This window comes from Typopeltis vanoorti, chromosome 1 (genome assembly GCF_054136105.1).
Source record: "Typopeltis vanoorti isolate ZY-2024b chromosome 1, IOZ_Tvanoo_1.0, whole genome shotgun sequence".
NCBI lineage: Eukaryota > Metazoa > Arthropoda > Arachnida > Uropygi > Thelyphonidae > Typopeltis > Typopeltis vanoorti.
Genome location: NC_143549.1, coordinates 38660637 through 38680775, shown reverse-complemented (window position 1 = coordinate 38680775; position 20139 = coordinate 38660637). Strand labels below are relative to the sequence as shown.

The following is a 20139-nucleotide window of genomic DNA, read 5'->3' as shown; positions in this document are numbered from 1 at the left end:
CAATTTTTATTAATATAAAGTGATAATTCAGAATATTAATGTAATCTCCAAAATAACTTTTTTTTTGGGGGGGGGGGGGAGATATAAGGGAAAAAAGTTGTGTCATTTATAGATTTTCTGTAGAACATCCCTCCTTACTTGACAACTAGTTAAATGAACAAATTCCTGTTCTATTTAAGTGATATGGTTATGCCAGGGTCTTAGGAATAGATATTGCATAAACAGAAGACCCATGATATATGAAATGCTTTCTTCATAAACATTGTTCAATAGAGGAAAATTTAAAATAAAAATGATTAATCAATGAGAAGCATGACTGCCAATTTTCACAGTAGATCCACAATAACAACATTTAAAACCGAATCATCCAAGCTTTCTCAAAATGGTAACCTTCCCATATGACAGGTACAAAGTAAGTATCACTTTTGATGTGACACGCTTATAAACTTGATTTCAATAAAATAGCACAGAACACTGCAATTAAATAAGTTTTAATACTTCTGTACAAAAATGTTTGTAATTACATTTCATTTTTAAAAAATTTATACACCACTAATTTGTCAAAATAGCACCACATTAAAAACAACTGCCTTTACAATACAAAATACAACATATTCACATAAAATTAATTATATAATTAACTAAAAAACAAACAGTAACTGAGGAGTGAGTAGTTAGTTGTAAATGTACCCATAGAAGGTGCATTTCTATTTACAGAAGAAAAGGAGGCTTAAAGCACATAGTAACATCTGTTGGCAATTATTTATATTCAACAATGTTCTCAAAATGATCAAGGAGCCTCTTAATTTCTTTTCTGGTCAATAATTAAGGAATTTGTCAACAGTAAATATAACTACAGACATGGGAAAAGAAATCTTTATTAACACATGAAAAGGAGAGAGATTCAAAACAATTTCAATAGTTTTGTCCTTCTAGAGCATCGATTCCCAACCGGTGGTACACGTACCCACAGGGGGTACATGAAAAATAATCAGTAATGGCGGAAAAACAAGTAAAGTAAACAAAATGCGAAATGTTAGTTATGGAACAATAAATATTAAGTTTGAATCACCGCTAATGGAGACACTTCAAAACTAGCTCACATTAACGAATGATGATTGGTGAGGGCGTGGCTCTGAACCCTTCCCCCAAACCACTCTTCTTCTGGTACTACACAGAAGAAAAGGAAATACTGTGAAGAGTATATTAAATATGGGTTTTCATTTGTAGAGGATGTTGACTGTCTTAACCTTTTGTGTGTTGTGTGTGGGGAAGTATTATCCAACGGTTGCATGAAACCCTCTCTACTCATGCGACATTTAGAAACTAAACATCCAATGTATAAAAACAAAGAAATACATTATTTTCAGTGCTTAGAAAAGCACCCAAATGTAACTTTATATGTAATGATAAGATGAGGAGACGTCAGGAAAGAAAGACAATGAGAATGCAGATGAAGCTTCCTACCGTATCACATAGCTAAATGTTGTAAAAACCACACCATTGCTGAAGATTTAATTTCTCCTTATTAAGGATGCCATTTTTTGTATGTTTGGGGAAGAACATGTCTGCAAAATCGATACTATCTCTTTTTCAAACAATACAATGTCTCGAAGAATTCAGGATATGTCTGACGATGCAGTGATGCAGCTGCAGTAGTAGATAGAATTAAAAAAAGTAAATTCTTTTCCATCCAGGTCGATGAAACTGTAGATGTTGCTGATTTATCTATTTTGCTCTTCATTGCGAGGTACTTGACAAAAAATGAAATTGAGGAAAATCTGTTGCTTTGTTACCCATTGACAGAACATACCACAGGCAAAGATATTTTTAGTGTGATCGATGGTTATTTCATTGAAAAGGACATTAGTTGATCAAATTGTTGTGGTGTATGCACTGACATAGCCAAGTCTATGTCAGGTTGTTTTACAGGCCTACGCAGCCATGTTAAAGTAGTTCCCCGTGTACCATAGAGTCACTGCTGCATTCATACACTCTTGCATCCAAGCCTCTTCCTAGTGAATTGAAAGACATTCTTGATGAGACTGTAAAAGTTGTAAATTTTATTAAGTCACAACCACGAAACTCCAGATTTGTTTAAAGTGCTGTGTGAAGAAATGAACAGTCTAACCTTACCTCCGTATGCAAAAGTAATGTGGCTATCTCGTGGTAAAGTACTTACACGGCTGTCTGAACTTAGATATGAAATCCAGGTGTTTTTTGAAGACCATTGTTTCCATCTTGCTTCAAAGTTTCATGACAGTGATTGGCTTCAAAGTCTTGCATATTTATCAGATATTTTTCTAGAAATAAACAAACTCAACTTGGGACTTCAAAACAGCTCAAAGTAACTGACAAAATTTAGTCAATGATTAAAAAACTGGACTTTTGGAAAGCGTGTATTGAAAGAGTTTAGCCTGAGGTTTTTGAAACTCTGCACAACTTCTAATCTTAGAATGACTTGCACCTATCCCAAAACGTGAAAGAGAATATTTTAAGTCACTTGGAAGGTCTCAAAGTGTCCTTTTATAAATACTTCCCTCAACGTGGAAAAGAAAACAATTGGATTGCAGATCCCTTCGATGAAGAATTCTTCAAAGAAGTTAAACTATCGATGAAAAAGAGCAGCTAATCGAACTTTCAACCGATTCTTCTTTAAATTCTGATTTTAAAAGAAAGCATCTTATTACTTTCTGGGTAGATGTCAGTGAGGAATATGAACAGCTCAGTTACTAAAATACCTCTTGCCATTTACTAATACTGAAGAGAGAGAGTGGAGAGAGCTTTTTCTTCTTACACCTTCATAAAAAATAAGTACTGCAACAAGCTTAATGTAAGTCTGGATTTAAGACTGTATCTTGCATCTTTTGAGCCTGATTTCAAGAAACTAAGTGCATCAAAGCAAGCTCAACGATCTCACCAACAATGTTTTGATCGGCTAGTGATCTGTATACCAATGTAATACAAACTTTTCAGATAACACAAATAAATATTATTAATAATAATAAATCAAAAGTTTGTTAAATACTTGATCTTTATCAATATTTAACATGAAGCTATACTTATTTCTGTGTTATGAATATTGTAAAATTAAATCTGTGGTTTGTACTTTTAGTGTAGTGATTTTCCTTTCCCAACTCATTACCTCATTTCCACTATTTTACATTAAGATAGGCACTGAACAAAATTGTCAGTATTTAAAAACAGCTATTTTAAAAGCAAGGGGTACAATTTATAGAAATAGGTTTAAAATTTAAAATGGGATATACAAGTGGAAAAAGGTTGGGAACCACTGTTCTAGAGGACCACCCACCATCTAAATATAAAATCAGACAAGTTACAGAAAAATTTTAAAATTATGACTAATTAATTATGCTACAAGTGAATACATCAGATGTGTTGTCTATTCAGTTGTAGTTTAACCAGTCACTACTAAGAATCAGATATATACATTTTAGCCTTGTGTTTTTATTATAAATTAGTTAATAATTAAAAACAACCAAGACAATAATGCATGATGCCTATAAATCATGTTTTATGATCAGCTTTTTTTTTCCTTTTTTTAATGCAAATTGTAAGTTCAAAACGACATATGAATTTTATTAACAATCTACAGATGCAAGTTGTTCTGCTTTCGACGAAAGCTGAGATAGCCGGTCTCATATGGAGGTAGAGGGTTTTTTCACCCAGAAACTCATGTTTTTCATCAATAGCAAGACAAAGATAATGAAAATAGGCAGAAACATTGAAAATATCAGCTGCATTGTGAATGGAGAACCTATAGAACAAGTAAAACATTTCAGCTACTTAGGAACGATTTTTAGTGAAGATGGTAAATTAAATATAGAAATAGACAACAGAATCAACAAAGCCGGTATGGTAGAAAGTCAACTGAATAAATTTATATGGAATAAGACAGAAATTAGTCAAAACACTAAATTAGCTGTATACAAGACAGTGTTTAAACCAATTTTAAATTATGGATCTGAGAGCTGGGTCAGAAGTAAAACACTTGACCAAAAACTAGAGACCGCAGATATGAGAGTCCTGAGAAAGATTAGGGGCGTGAACAGATGACATCAATGGCAATATCATATTAAAAACGAGGATATTAGGAAAGAACTTGCCTGGATGCTAATATGTGTTAGCAGAGCTAATCTCAGGTGGTATGGTCACTTAAACAGAATGGGAGAGGAAAAATTAGCAAAACAAGTGTTCTTTGCCAGGGTGGCAGGAAAAAGACCCAGAGGAAAACCAAGATATAGGTGGATTGATATGGTAAAAAGTGCCTTGGAAGATAGAAATATAAGATCTGACAATGTTGTAGCAGAAGGCTAGTTTGCAGCATTTGGCCCTTTCAAAGCCTGACTTGGACTTGGTCATGATTCTTTTACAACTGTTGTGAGTTGCAATGTAGGCAGAGTGGACAGTTGGAGTTTTGGTCTTGAGCCATTCATGGTAAGCAGAGGTTTTTTCTTTTACAGCATTGGCACACTTTTTTGAGAACCAAGGCTTAGACAGTGGGTGAGTTTGGAGTGGAAAGGGATGAAAGCCTTCAGTCCTGTGACGATGATTTCTGTTATTCGGTCTGAGCAAGTGTTTGGATCAGAACTGAAGCAGTAGTCAGATAATAGGAAGGAGGAATAGAAGTCATGGAGGTCGTCCCATTTGGCACTCTTGTAGTGCTGAAGGACACGTAACAGGTAACAGATTGATTTGGCAGAAAATTGTAGGTAGGAAGTTAGTAATGATGTAAATTTTTCATGTAGTACTATGATAGCCTGTATACCCCTTGAGGGTAAAAGTCAGGAATTTGATGATGATGATCATATCTCTAATTCTAGTATTTCTTATTCTATTCCTTTTTACTATGTGGAATATTCTTCTCTCCAAGGCTGGGCCACACACAATTTGTGTTCCTGTTTTTTGGTTGTTGTCCATGTCTCACTTCCATATTTAAACACTGGAATAACACATATATTAAAGAGCTTTCTTTTTAGTCATATAGATAAATCTCTTAACAAGTAATCTTTATACAGGGCTTTGTTTCCTTCTGTAATTCTTCTATTTATTTCTCTATCTTATTTTTCCTTAAAACTAACTAACTGACCAAGGTAAAAATAGTCCTCCACAATTTCAATACAATTATCTGTTAATTTTAGTTCGGTATGATCTGCCTGTCATCAGTTTGGTTTTAGTTAGATCAATCTTTAAACCTGTTTTTCCTGCTTTCTCTATCAAAGTCATTTAGCATTTCCTGAGGTTCTTTATTTTTATAAAAGAACAATGTTATCTGCAAAACATGAGTGATCGAGATTTTTTCCATTAATGCTAATTCCATGGTTTTCCCATGAGATGTTCTTAAAGACTTCTAATCTAACAGAAAACAATTTGGTGATATAAGATTTTCTTGTCTTACTCTACTCCCACCAAAATTCCTTTCCCCGATGTTCTAGTTGTATACTAGCTGTTGAGGTTGATATACAGTTTTTAATAATCAGGTATACTTTATTGGAATGTCTCATTGTTTTAAGCTCTTTATTATTTCTAAATGATATAGAGAATCAAAGGTTTCTTCAAAATCAACAAACACTAAATGTACAGGAAAATTATACCTGCACATATCAGTGTTCCGCATACAAGAGTAAGGGCGAACATTACGTGAGCAAGGTCTGTATCCAATTTGCATAACAACTTCTCCCAAGAGATGAAGTCAGTCAATTCTCTGTAAACATGTAGTGTGGTATGATCAATAATCACTTGATTGGGCCTGTTGTGATACCAAATTGTCTTACAGGACCAAATTATCTACAATTTCTGCAAAACTAACTTTAACTATTATTTAAAGATGTTCCATTGACTATAAGGATTGGTAGGTTCTTTCAGCATGACGGAGCTCTGCACACTATAGCTGTCAGGTGACAAAATATCTAAATCAAACTTTCCCTGAACAATAGATCAGCCATGGTGGTCTTGTTCATTGGCCATTAAGATCTCCAAGACCTCACTCCCTTAAATTTTGTCTGTGGGCATGGATGAAAAGCAAAGTATACAAAGTAAATACAAGAGATGAATTGATTGCTTGCATTATGGATAATGTTGTCCTCTTAAAAGAATGTCAAAGCGGCCTTAAAAGAACATGTACTATTATCACAAGAGTAGTCGAGTGCATTGAGGTTGGTAGTGGAATTTTTGAACATCTATTATGAACTGTAATTATTCTTTGTCAATTATTCGTGTTTTGTATCATTCAAGCAGTCAATAAATACTAACAAGTTATTAATCATTCTTTAATACCTCTCATAATAGCTTTTACATTTTTCTACCAGTTTCAAACAGCTGTTGATGGACATGTTTCTTAATCGTGTTGGAGGTTTAATGGAATATTTACAGCACTAGGAAAAGATTAAAACTAATTTTAATGTTTCCAGTATTTTGTCTCTGTCACTGAGACATCTTCAGGGATTACAAATAACTTTTATAACACACACAAAGACAACACAATACTAAATGAAATGCGTGAGAGACTCTAAAGTCCTATTTAGGTGGTGACCCCTCTATGAGCATTAGTAGGCCTAGGATGTAAAGTGGGACCTCTGACAATTAACAATTCCCAAATTTTGGGAAGTTTTATGCATTGGTATTTATTTAAAATCGGTTGATTTCTGAGTGCTGCTGCAGATTCTAAAAACAGTCTTTCCTTTTTAAATTTGCTATGGTGGAGCATGGTGTGGATAGAAGTGGAAATCAGAGAGAGAGAGAGAGAGAGAGCAGGTCATTTATATACAAAAGGAAGAGAGTGGGTAAAAGAACAGAACTATGGGGGTACTCCTGCATTGGTGGGAAAATTTGAGGAGAGTAAACTATCCACCATGACATGTAGTGAGCAATCAGTGAGAAAGTTGGCAATCCGGTTGCAGAGTGAAGAAGGCACACCATAGTATGGCAGTTTGTTAAGTAGACCCCTGTGCCAAACCCAATCGAATGCTTTTGAAATGTCGTGGGCAACCATGTGAGTTCCACCACTCACCTCTGGACTCAGGCCAAATTTCTTTATGGCCTGAGTTCAGAGGTGAGTGGTGTAAGCAAGAAGATTAGCTGTAGATCGTGAGTGGTAGAATCCATACTGATGGTTACTGATTGGTTGCTGTGACTCTAGGTAGTTTAAGAGTTGGTCGTGCATGACCTTCTCCATAATTTTAAAGAGAACAGAAGTAAGAACAACTGGAGAGTAGTGTATTGGTTGAATTTTATCACCTTTCTTTGAAGTGGACTGGATGTGGACCTGTTTCCATATTGTAGAGTAGATGCCAGATGAATAGGATACATTGAAGAGGTGATACAGAATAGGTGTTAGTTCTGGGGCACAATAAGTGGGATACCATTAGGACCACATGCCTTGTTTGTGTCCAAATTATTTAGGATTCTTTGGATTTCTTTTTGTCCGTAGACTATGAGCAACATGAAGGGAGCCATTCCTGGTAGAGTGGAGAGAACTTTTCCCCAGTCTTCAATGCAGGAATTAGAAGAGAAAAGTGATGCCAGTATGTTGGCTTTGTCTTTAGGTGAGAAAACTACAGTACCACCCAGATGTGAGAGTGCCTCAATGGACGGAAGTTGCACCCAATGGCCTTGGCAAGGGACTAGAAGTAGTAACTGCCATTTGGGCAGAAGGCTAGTTTGCAGCATTTGGCCCTTTCAAAGCCTGACTTGGACTTGGTCATGATCCTTTTACAACTGTTGTGAGTTGCAATGTAGGCAGAGTGGACAGTTGGAGTTTTGGTCTTGAGCCATTCATGGTAAGCAGAGGTTTTTTTCTTTTACAGCATTGGCACACTTTTTTGAGAACCAAGGCTTAGACAGTGGGTGAGTTTGGAGTGGAATGAGGGATGAAAGCCTTCGGTCCTGTGACGATGATTTCTGTTATTCGGTCTGAGCAAGTGTTTGGATCAGAACTGAAGCAGTAGTCAGATAATAGGAAGGAGGAATAGAAGTCATGGAGGTCGTCCCATTTGGCTCTTGTAGTGCTGAAGGACACGAGACTGTGAGCTCTTGGGTGAAAGTTGTTCTGTGGCAAAAGAGACATGTATGAGGCTGTGATCCAAGTTACCAAGAGGAGAACTCACATCCACAGTATATTTGAAAGGGGAGCTTGTTAAGAAATAGTCAAGTGTGTTGGCAATTTGAAAGGAGGATTGTCAGGTATTCAGGTTGGAAGATTGATGATCCAAGATAGGTCATTGCTGAGGACAAACACCTCACCATCTCTGCATGCTTGATAGGTGAAACTGGAAAAGGGGAGCCAATGTGAGTTGTGAACATTGGAGTCCCCAAGAAGGATGACCTCACTATTGGGGTATTTTGACTGCAGAAAATTGAGTTTTAGCAACAGAACAGAGATAGTTGAAAAGGTTAGAGTATGTTGTTTATTTTTTAATGGCTTAAGGGTCAAAGCTGTATAACTGAGAGGAGACCTCCACATAGCCTTTAAAGGAATGCGGAGAACCGACCAGGGCTTCTGACCTAATGTCCAATCCTCACCTTCTCGTGGTGCACCCTGTTGGGTATCTACTTTGATACTGAACGGACGAGGATGGGCTGGCAATTTGGGATTTAGCCGACCAAATTGTATTCTTATTGGTTAAACCAAAATAAAAAATGATGGTACAACATGACAAAATTTCATGCCGGCTGGGGCGTCGCCCGGTTAAAGAAGGCCCCCGTTGTTTTCGCCAGGGAACCAGGGTGAACAGCGAAAAGTCAGCTACTGGAACAAATCTGAAAACAAACCCCAACTCAACTTCACCAGAGTTAAAGATCGGTACTATCAATGTAAGAAGCCTGAATGGCAAAGAAATGGAGCTAGCTGAGGAATTAGATAAGTACCAGATCGACATAATAGGGGTGACTGAAACAAAAAAGACCAAAACTGGTGAGATCTTTCTGAGCAATAAATACAAAATGTTATATTCAGGCAATGACAATCAAGGAAAAGAAGGAGTAGCCATAGTATTCAACACAAAATACGAGGCTAATCTTCTTGAATGGCAATCAGTCTCAAGTAGAGTAATGTGGGCAAATATGAGAATGGGGAACTGGACAATGAGACTTATTTGTGCCTATGGTCCCACAGAAGGTTCTACTAAGGTAGAAGTGGAGGAATTTTTTGATGCTTTAGAAAAAGCAACTGATACAATGAAAAACGAAAAGTTGGTCCTTGTTGGGGATCTAAATAGCAGAGTAGGAAATGATTGTGAGACATACAAAAATATTTTGGGAAAATTTGGAGAAAAGAGCAAAGCTAATACTAATGGCAAATACCTGTTGGATTTCTGCTCAGGACATGGACTGGTTATTACTAACACCATGTTCCAACATAAAAATGTGCACAAATTCACATGGAGAGAAGAGGCAAGGAATAAGAAAAGCCTCATTGACTATGTTATTGTTGATAGTGATGTTTTCTCCCTGGTGCAGGACACCAGAGTGTACAGAGGATTTGAAATTGGAAGTGATCACTATTTAGTCTTGAGCAGGATAAAATTGAATTTCGTATTGAAAAGAATAACATGTAAGAAAGTTTTAAAGCGAATAAAAGTTGAGCAGCTCTCAGATGTGAACTGTAGACTAAAATACACAAAGATTATTGAAGAAAAAATGAAAGAGTTTGAGAACAGGAATCAAACCTTGGAGATTCAGTGGCAAACTCTGAAGAAAACATTGATTGATTCTGCCAGAGAGGCATGTGGTGAGGTTGTGTGTAAGGATAAAAAAATTAGAACTCCCTGGTGGAGACAGGAAGTTAAAGAGGCAGTGAAGGAAAAGAAGAAAGCATATCAAAACTTCCTGTCAAATAAGTCAGCTTGTGCTCTTAGAGAATATAGAGACAAATGCAAGAAAGCTAAACAGTGTGTAAAACTAGCTAAACAAAAGTCATGGGAGGACTTTGGCAAGAGTATAGAAAATAAATATCAAGAAGGTGGCAAAATATTCTGGAGGTTGTTGAAGAAGCTTAGGAATGGAGGAAAGAGTGCTGTAAAAGGAGTTAGAGATGATAAAGGTGACATGAAAACAGGAGAAAAAGATATCCTTGAAGTATGGAGTAATTACTTTGAAAAACTGCTAAATGAAACAAGCAGTGATGACAGCACAGTGGTAAAAAACACTGACCAGGCATGCAGTCAGGAATACATATCCATACTTGAAGTAGAAAAAGCCATCAAAGGCTTGAAATGTGGAAAGGCAGCAGGAGTAGATGATATTCGACCAGAAATGCTGAAGTATGGTGGTATAAAAGTCTTACAGTGGCTGCACTGCATAGTTCAGAAAGCCTGGACAGAGGGACGAATTCCCGATGATTGGAGTAGAGCTCTCATAGTACCCATATATAAAAAGGGAAATAAAACTGAATGTGAGAATTACAGAGGTATTTCCCTACTGAGTGTTCCTGGCAAGATCTATGCAAGTATACTTGAGAAACGGTTGAGAAGAATTGTGGAAGAAAAGCTTGGTGAAGAACAAGCTGGATTTAGGCCAAATAGAGGCTGTCAGGATCAGATCTTCACTTTACGACAAATAGTCGAGAAAGCATGGGAATATAACAAAGATCTGTATTTAAGTTTTGTTGATTTGGAAAAGGCATATGACAAAGTGCCAAGAGAGAAGCTATTCAATACGCTGCAGTTATATGGTGTGAATGGGGAATTATATCAAGCAATACTTAGTCTTTATTTGAGTTGTAAGTCAGCAGTTAGAATTGAAGGAAGTAGAGGAAGATGGTTTAATGTGAAATCTGGTGTGAGACAATGATGTACATTATCCCCTCTGTTATTCATTATCTATATGGATCACATTATGAAGGAAAGTGGTATTAAACCTGATATCAAAATTGGAGATGTTAATGTCAGCTCTTTGCTTTATGCGGATGATGTTATACTTCTAAATCAATCCGCTACAAGTCTGCAAGCTTCTTTGACTAAATTGAATAACTGTTGTAATAGATATGGTATGAAGGTCAGCAATAAAAAGACAAAGACAATGAAAATAGGCAGAATCATTGAAAATATCAACTGTGTTGTGAATGGAGAACCTGTGGAACAAGTAAAACATTTCAGCTACTTAGGCACGATTTTTACTGAAGATGGTAAATTCAATATAGAAATAGACAACAGAATCAGCAAAGCTGGTATGGTGGGAAGTCAATTGAATAAATTCATATGGAATAAGAGAGAAATTAGTCGGAACACTAAATTAGCTGTATACAAGACAGTGTTCAAACCAGTTTTAACTTATGGATCCGAGAGCTGGGTCAGAAGTAAAACACTTGACCAAAGACTAGAGACCGCAGATATGAGAGTCCTGAGAAAGATTAGAGGTGTGAACAGATGGCATCAATGGCAATATCATATTAAAAACGAGGATATTAGGACAGAACTTGACATTGTCAGCATCCAGGAATGCGTTAGCAGAGCTAATCTCAGGTGGTATGGTCACTTAAATAGAATGGGAGAGAAAAGATTAGCCAAACAAGTGTTCTCTGCCAGGTTGTCAGGAAAGCGACCCAGAGGAAGACCAAGATATAGGTGGATTGATACGGTACAAAGTGCCTTAGATGATAGAAATATAAGAGCTGATAATGTTGGAGTCTTGACAAGTAACAGACTGATTTGGAGGAAAATTGTAGATAGGAAGTTAGTAATGATGTAATTTTTTCATGTAGTACTATCATATCCTGTACACCCCTTGAGGGTACATGGCAGGAATTTGATGATGATGATGATGATGATGATGAGAACACTGAAAAATAAATAATTAATTAATTTATTAACTTACTGCTGATATTTCGCTGGTGTTATAACCAGCATCTTCAGAGCACAAAAACAGTTTGTCACAATACGCAAGACTATAACATGGTGTAATCAATGGACTAGTTAAACAAAATTGTAGCAGCAACACAAAGACTAGAGTCCTGATTTTGGCGCCCTCTATCGTTATTGTGTTGCTGCTACAATTTTGTTTAACTAGTCCGTTGATTACACCATGTTGTTATAGTCTCGTGTATTGTGACAAACTGTGTTTTTGTGCTCTGAAGATGCTGGTTATAACACCAGCAAAATATCAGCAGTAAGTTAATAAATTAATTATTTACTTATTTTTCTGTGTTCTATACCATTAAAAAATAAACAACATGTACGACAAACACATAAGTCTGTCTACACGTTAAAGGTTAGAGTAGTTCATAGAGTTTTGGAGAGCAATAGAATTAGCATATGAAAAGGGCAGGTTGATTTGGTAGAGAAATTTTGAGCCAAAGTAGATCAAACAGTGGGGGAATTCAAGGATTTGCAGTCTGATGAATGCACGAGTGCTGCCCTTGTGGCAGAAAAAGCTGTATAATATGTAGATTGGGGTTGAGGTGGACAATGGCTGTTGAGGTTGCTAGTTGGGGTTCTGAACCAGGAATAATACTCCTGGTTTAGATGACTAAGTGGTGCACATTGTTTATATTGCTGTTAAGGCCACAATGTTGGTGAATTGGATGTGGAAACTTTTTTTGGTAATAATTAATGTTGGTGAGTTGTTTGATTAGATTTCTGTTGTTTTCTATGATTCTTTTGGTTGGATTGTTGATGTTTGTTATAGTTGGATTTTTTTTTTTTTTAATGAGTTTTTTTTAACTATTTTTTTGTGGGAGAATTTTTGTGATCAGGTTAAATCGCATTTCTTTGGGTTGTGGTCCATTCTATTTATTAGGAAGAGATAAAGAGAAGTGGGACATGCAGAGAGAGAGAGGTGAGAGACTTGCAAACATGCCACCTACACATAACTGCATTTAGATGATTATGCATTTTAAAAATTAAATGCACATGGATAGGTTTTAGAAAGTTTACTTTCTAAAATTTTACTTTCTTAATTTTAGAAAGAAAACTTTCAAAATTAAGTCTTGTTTATCAAAATTCCAGTTAGAAAGCATACATCATAATGTACCATTATTTTGCATTATGATTTAAGCCAATAAGAATACAATTTGGTCAGCTAAATCCCAAATTGCCAGCCCATCCTTGCTCGTTCAATATCAGGATAAATACCTGACAGGGTGATGGAGAAAGAATCCTTTACAGCATTCTTTCTCCATTTCTAGCTTCCAGAATATTTTGCCACCTTCCTGATATTTATTTTCTACAATCTTACTTAAGTTTCTAATTGTTTTTGTTTAGTTAGTTTCACAAAGTATTTTGCTTTCTTACATTTTTGTCAGTATTCTCTAAGAGCAGAAGCTGACTTACTTGCATGAACTTTGAATATGCTTCCTTCTTTTTCTTGTCTGTCTCTTCAATTTCCTGAGTTCATCGTGCAGTCCTTTATTTTTCTACCTTTGCAGACCTCACTACATGCCTCTCTAGCTAAATCAATCCTTCTGACCTAATGTTTAATCCTCACCTCAGGTCAGAAGCACTGGTCAGTTCTCCACATTCCTCAAAAGACTACAGTTACACAGCTTCGACTTTTAAGCACTGAAGAAAACAGTGATTGGTTTAGCTAGAGAGGCATGAGGTCTGCAAGAAAATAAAGGACTGAATGATGAACTCAGGAAATTGAAGAGGCAGACAAGAAAAAGAAGTTGAAAGTACTTTGTGAAACTAACTAAACAAAAGTAATGAGAAAACTTATGTAAGATTGTAGAAATTAAATATCAGGATGGTGGCAAAATATTCTGGAGGCTAGAAATGGAGAAAGAGTGCTGTAAAGGAATCAGAGATAATAAAGGTGACATGACAATTGAAGATAAAAATATTCTAAGATGTCTGGAATAAATACTTTGAAAGATTGCTAAATAAAACAAGCAGTGACAGTATGGTTGTATAAAATATTGAATAGGATTGCAATCAGGAATACATATCAGCACTTGAAGTATAAATGCCTACAAAAACTTAAGAAAAGCTTATGAAGGTATGAAATTGAACAGTGTTGCACTGCATAATTCAGAAGGCTTCATGAGAATTGCAGATGATCGTAGTAAAATTAATTCTAATAAAATTCTAGTAGAGTTCTCCCCTAGTACCCATCTATAAAAAGGGAAATAAAATCGAGTGAGAATTACAGATGCATTTCCTTACTGAGTGTTCCTTATAAGATTTATGCAAGTATACTTGAGAAATAGCTAAGAAAATAAAGCCTAAATAGAGATTGTCAGGATCAGATTTTCACTAAGACAAATATTTCAGAAATCACAGGAATATAATATGGCTCTGTATTTAGGTTTTGTAGATCTGAAAATGGCATATGACAAGGTGTCAAGAGGAAAGCTGTTCATAATGCTAGTTGTTTGGTGTAAATCATACATTATATCAAACAATACATAATCTATACTTAAGTTGTAAGTCAGCCATTAGGAATTGGAGGAGGTACGAGAAGATGGCTTGATTTAAATCAGGTATGAAACGAGTGTACATTACCTCCACTATCATTCTTTTCCTTTTATTATTATTTTTATATCTGGTCCACACACAAAAGGCCACTTAGAAAGTTATAGAAAGACCTATAGCATACTAGCATCATATGTGTGTGTGTAGGCAAGAGGAATAGAAGAAAGGAGGAGTCTGTTCACATTTTGCTTGAACAGCTGAAGGTTGTATTCTTTGGGGAACGTAGTGTGGGAGAAACCGTTCCAAAGGACAGAAGTAGATGGAATAAAAGAGGAGGAAGTGAAATTGGATCAGTGAGTTTTAAGATGGACTGTAAAAGGGAGTTGGTTAGAAGTGGCTCTTGGTTTAATGATTTTGAAGGAGAGTGGAGGAATAATAGTTGCCAATTCAGCAGAGCACTGTCCATGAAAGTATCTGTAGAAGAGGCACAAGGCAAATATTGAATGTCTATGAGATAGGGATCATTAATTAGCTGGATTGCTCTCTTCTGGATAGAATCCAGCAATCTTAGAGAGGATTTTGGTGCACCACCTCCAAATATGGTAGCAATATTCAATGGCTAGGCAGATTTGGGCTTTATATAGAGTTGCATCTGTGAAGATGTGAAGTAGTGTCTTGTGTGAAAAAGTAAACCATGTTTTTTGGTGGCTGAAGAAGCTATAGTTGAAATATGGTTGTGCCAGGAAAGATCGGAGATGCAAGTCGGTCCAAGAAGAGAAATCCGATCATGTTTGAATATCTCAGTATTACCAAAGGTAAGGGGGGAGGCGAGCTCTTTATTGTGAGATATCAGACAGAACTGAGTTTTGATGGCATTAAAATTTACAAGGTTGTCCTTGCCCCATTGGGATATAGCTAGGAGATCTCAGTTAAGGTTCCTGATAGATCTTGAGGATTCTAATACTCGAGCACTAATAAGGTTTGTCAAATGAAAAAGGAGGAATGGAGTGTACTGTCATCAGCAAAGCTATAGATAGGACTGGAGTTAGTTCATCATCTGTATGGATGACATTATGAAGGAAAGTGATACTAAATCTGATATCACAATTGGAGATATTAATCTCAGCTCTTTACTTTATGCAGAGCATGTTATATTTCTAAATAAATACAGTACAAGTCTGCAGGATTCTCTGACAATTGAATAACTGTTATGAAAAATTTGGTATGAAATTAACAATAATAAAACACAGAAAATGAAAATAGCCAAAAACATTGAAAACATCACTTGAATGGACAACTTATAGAACAAGTGAAATCAGCTACATAGACATAATTTTTAGTGAAGATTGCAAATTAAATATGGAAATAGACAATAGAGTTTTGAAGGTTATCGAAAAAAGCTTAGAAATGGAGGAAAAAATAATGTAAAAGAAATCAGAGAAGATGATAAAGGTGACATGAAAACAGAAGATAAAGATATTCTAGACATTTTGGAGTAATTACTTTGAAAGACTGCTAAATGAAACAAGCAGTTGCATATTTGCTTTCTTTTGATGAATGCATTTTTCTACTTCAAGTATATCCATACTTGAAGTAGAAAAAGTCATCAAAAACATGAAATGCAGAAAGGCAGTTGGAGCACAGATGATATTCTACCAGAAATGCTCAAATATGGAGATATAAAAGTTTTACAGTGGCTGCATTGCATAATTCAGAAGGCCTGGATAGATAGTCAAATTCCAGAAGATTGGAGTAGAGCTCTCATAGTACCCATTTATAAAAAAAGGGAAATAAAACTGAATGTGAGAATTACAGATATTTCTCTACTAAATGTTCGTGGTACGATTTATGCAAGTATACTTAAGAAACAGCTAAGAACAATTGTGGAAGGGAAGCTTGGTGATGAATAAGCTGGATTCAGGCCAAACAGAGGTTGTCAGGATCGGATTTTCATTTTAACACAAATAGCTGAGAAATCTTGGGAATATAACAAGGATTTGTATTTAAGTTTTGTTGATCTGGGAAATTCATATAACAAGGTACTCTTCAAAATCTTACAGTTATATGATGTAAACTGGACATTATATCAAGCAATACATAGTCTCTATTTAACAGAAGTTAGAATTGAAGGAGATACAGGCAGATGGTTTGATGTTAAATCAGGTGTGTGACAAGGATGCACATTATCTACATTGTTATTTATTATCTATATGGATCACATTATGAAGGAAAATGGTATTAAATCTGATAATCAAAATTGGTAATGTTAATCTTAACTCTTTACTTTATGCAGATGATGTTATACTCTTAAATAAATCCAGCACAAGTCTGTAAGATTTCCTGACCAAATTGAATAACTGTTGTAATAAATTTGGTATGAAAATCAGCAATAAAAAGAAACACTGAAAACCTCAACTGTATTCTGAATGGTAAACATATAGAAGTAAAACATTTCAGCTATTTAGGCATAATTTTTTGTGAAGATGGCAAATTAAATATGGAAATAGACAACAGAATTAGTAAAAGCTGGTATTTTAGATAGCTGAATAAATTTATATGGACTAAGAAAGAAATTAGTCAAAACACTAAATTAGATGTATACAAGATGGTGTTCAAACCAAATTTAACATATGGATCTGAGAGGTGGGTTAGAAATAAAAGACTGAGATAGATATGGGAGCTCTGAGAAAGATTAGTGAAGTGAACATCAATGACAGTATCACATTCAAAATGAGGATATTAGGAAAGAACTTGCCATTGTTAGCATCCAGGAATGTGTTAATAGAGCTAATCTCAGGTGGTATGGTCACTTAAATAGAATGGGAGAGGAAAGGTTAGCAAAACAAGTGTTCTTTGCCAGGTTGGCAGGAAAAAGACCCAGAGGAAGACCAAGATGTATATGAATAAAATGTGCCTTAAAAGTCAGGAATAATAAAATCTGATAATGTTGAACTCTTGACAGATAACAGATTAATGGAGAAAGATTGTTGATCAGAAGTTGGTAATGATATAATTTTTTCATGTAGTACTATCATAATTATCCTGTGTGCCCCCTGAGGGTATATATCAGGAATTTAATGATGATGACAGCAAAATTAGCAAAACTGGTATGGCAGGAAGTCAACTGAAAACATTTATTGGGAAAAAGAGAGAAATTATTCAAAACACTAAACTAGATGTATACAAGACAGTGTCCAAACCAATGTTAACTTATGGATTTGAGAACTGGGTTAGAAATGAAACAATTGATCAAAAATCAAGTGAGTGAAGATCGTATCAATGGCAGTATCATATGAAAAATTAGGATATTAAAACAGTACTTGAGATTGCTAGCATTCAGTTGTGTGAGCAGAACTAATCTCAGGTGGTATGGTCACTTAAACAGAATGGGAGATGAAAAATTAACAAAACAAGTATTCTTTGTCAGGTTGGCATGATAAAGACTCAAAGAAAAATCGAGATCTAGGTGAATTGGTACAGTAAAAAGTGCCTTCATCATCATCATCATCAAATTCCTGCCATTTACCCTCAAGGGGTGTACAGGATATGATAGCACTACATGAAAAAATTACATCATTACTAACTTCCTATCTACAATTTTCCTCCAAATCAGTCTGTTAGTTGTCAAGACTCCAACATTATCAAATCTTATATTTCTATCATCTAAGGCACTTTGTACCGTATCAATCCACCTATATCTTGGTCTTCCTCTGGGTCGCTTTCTTGACAAAACAAGAGAACACTTGTTTTGCTAATCTTTTCTCTCCCATTCTATTTAAGTGACCATACCACCTGAGATTAGCTCTGCTAACGCATTCCTGGATGCTGACAATGTCAAGTTCTGTCCTAATATCCTCGTTTTTAATATGATATTGCCATTGATGCCATCTGTTCACACCTCTAATCTTTCTCAGGACTCTCATATCTGCGGTCTCTAGTCTTTGGTCAAGTGTTTTACTTCTGACCCAGCTCTCAGATCCATAAGTTAAAACTGGTTTGAACACTGTCTTGTATACAGCTAATTTAGTGTTCCGACTAATTTCTCTCTTATTCCATATGAATTTATTCAATTGACTTCCCACCATACCAGCTTTGCTGATTCTGTTGTCTATTTCTATATTTAATTTACCATCTTCAGTAAAAATTGTGCCTAAGTAGCTGAAATGTTTTACTTGTTCCACAGGTTCTCCATTCACAACACAGTTGACATTTTCAATGATTCTGCCTATTTTCACTGTCTTTGTCTTTTTATTGATGACCTTCATACCATATCTATTACAATAGTTATTCAATTTAGTCAAAGAAGCTTGCAGACTTGTAGCATATTTATTTAGAAGTATAACATCATCTGCATAAAGCAAAGAGCTGACATTAACATCTCCAATTTTGATATCAGGTTTAATACCACTTTCCTTCATAATGTGATCCATATAGATAACGAATAACAGAGGGGATAATGTACATCCTTGTCTCACACCAGATTTAACATTAAACCATCTTCCTGTACTTCCTTCAATTCTAACTGCTGACTTACAACTCAAATAAAGACTAAGTATTGCTTGATATAATGCCCCATTCACACCATATAACTGCAGCGTATTGAATAGCTTCTCTCTTGGCACTTTGTCATATGCCTTTTCCAAATCGACAAAACTTAAATACAGATCTTTGTTATATTCCCATGCTTTCTCGACTATTTGTCGTAAAGTGAAGATCTGATCCTGACAGCCTCTATTTGGCCTAAATCCAGCTTGTTCTTCACCAAGCTTTTCTTCCACAATTCTTCTCAACCGTTTCTCAAGTATACTTGCATAGATCTTGCCAGGAACACTCAGTAGGGAAATACCTCTGTAATTCACACATTCAGTTTTATTTCCCTTTTTATATATGGGTGCTATTAGAGCTCTACTCCAATCATCGGGAATTCTTCCCTCTGTCCAGGCTTTCTGAACTATGCAGTGCAGCCACTGTAAGACTTTTACACCACCATACTTCAGCATTTCTGGTCGAATATCATCTACTCCTGCTGCCTTTCCACATTTCAAGCCTTTGATGGCTTTTTCTACTTCAAGTATGGATATGTATTTCTGACTGCATGCCTGGTCAGTGTTTTTTTACCACTGTGCTGTCATCACTGCTTGTTTCATTTAGCAGTTTTTCAAAGTAATTACTCCATACTTCAAGGATATCTTTTTCTCCTGTTTTCATGTCACCTTTATCATCTCTAACTCCTTTTACAGCACTCTTTCCTCCATTCCTAAGCTTCTTCAACAACCTCCAGAATATTTTGCCACCTTCTTGATATTTATTTTCTATATTCTTGCCAAAGTCCTCCCATGACTTTTGTTTAGCTAGTTTTACACAGTGTTTAGCATTCTTGCATTTGTCTCTATATTCTCTAAGAGCACAAGCTGACTTATTTGACAGAAATTTTTGATATGCTTTCTTCTTTTCCTTCACTGCCTCTTTAACTTCCTGTGTCCACCAGGGAGTTCTGATTTTTTTATCCTTACACACAACCTCACCACATGCCTCTCTGGCAGAATCAATCAATGTTTTCTTCAGAGTTTGCCACTGAATCTCCAAGGTTTGATTCCTGTTCTCAAACTCTTTCATTTTTTCTTCAATAATCTTTGTGTATTTTAGTCTACAGTTCACATCTGAGAGCTGCTCAACTTTTATTCGCTTTAAAACTTTCTTACATGTTATTCTTTTCAATATGAAATTCAATTTAATCCTGCTCAAGACTAAATAGTGATCACTTCCAATTTCA

At 35.7% G+C, this 20139-nt stretch overlaps 1 protein-coding gene across 5 annotated transcripts in view; it reads right to left on the bottom strand.

The window, feature by feature from the left end:
- Positions 1-472: 472 nt before the first annotated feature.
- The window catches only part of BORCS6 (BLOC-1 related complex subunit 6), a 93918-nt gene continuing 74251 nt past the window's right edge, over positions 473-20139 (bottom strand). For all 5 annotated transcript variants that reach the window (XM_090415742.1, XM_090415750.1, XM_090415727.1 and 2 more), the window contains exon 6: positions 473-814. In XM_090415742.1, the coding sequence (XP_090271868.1) occupies positions 760-814 (55 nt within the window). In that variant the 3' untranslated portion in view covers positions 473-759. The remainder of the gene's footprint in view (positions 815-20139) is intronic.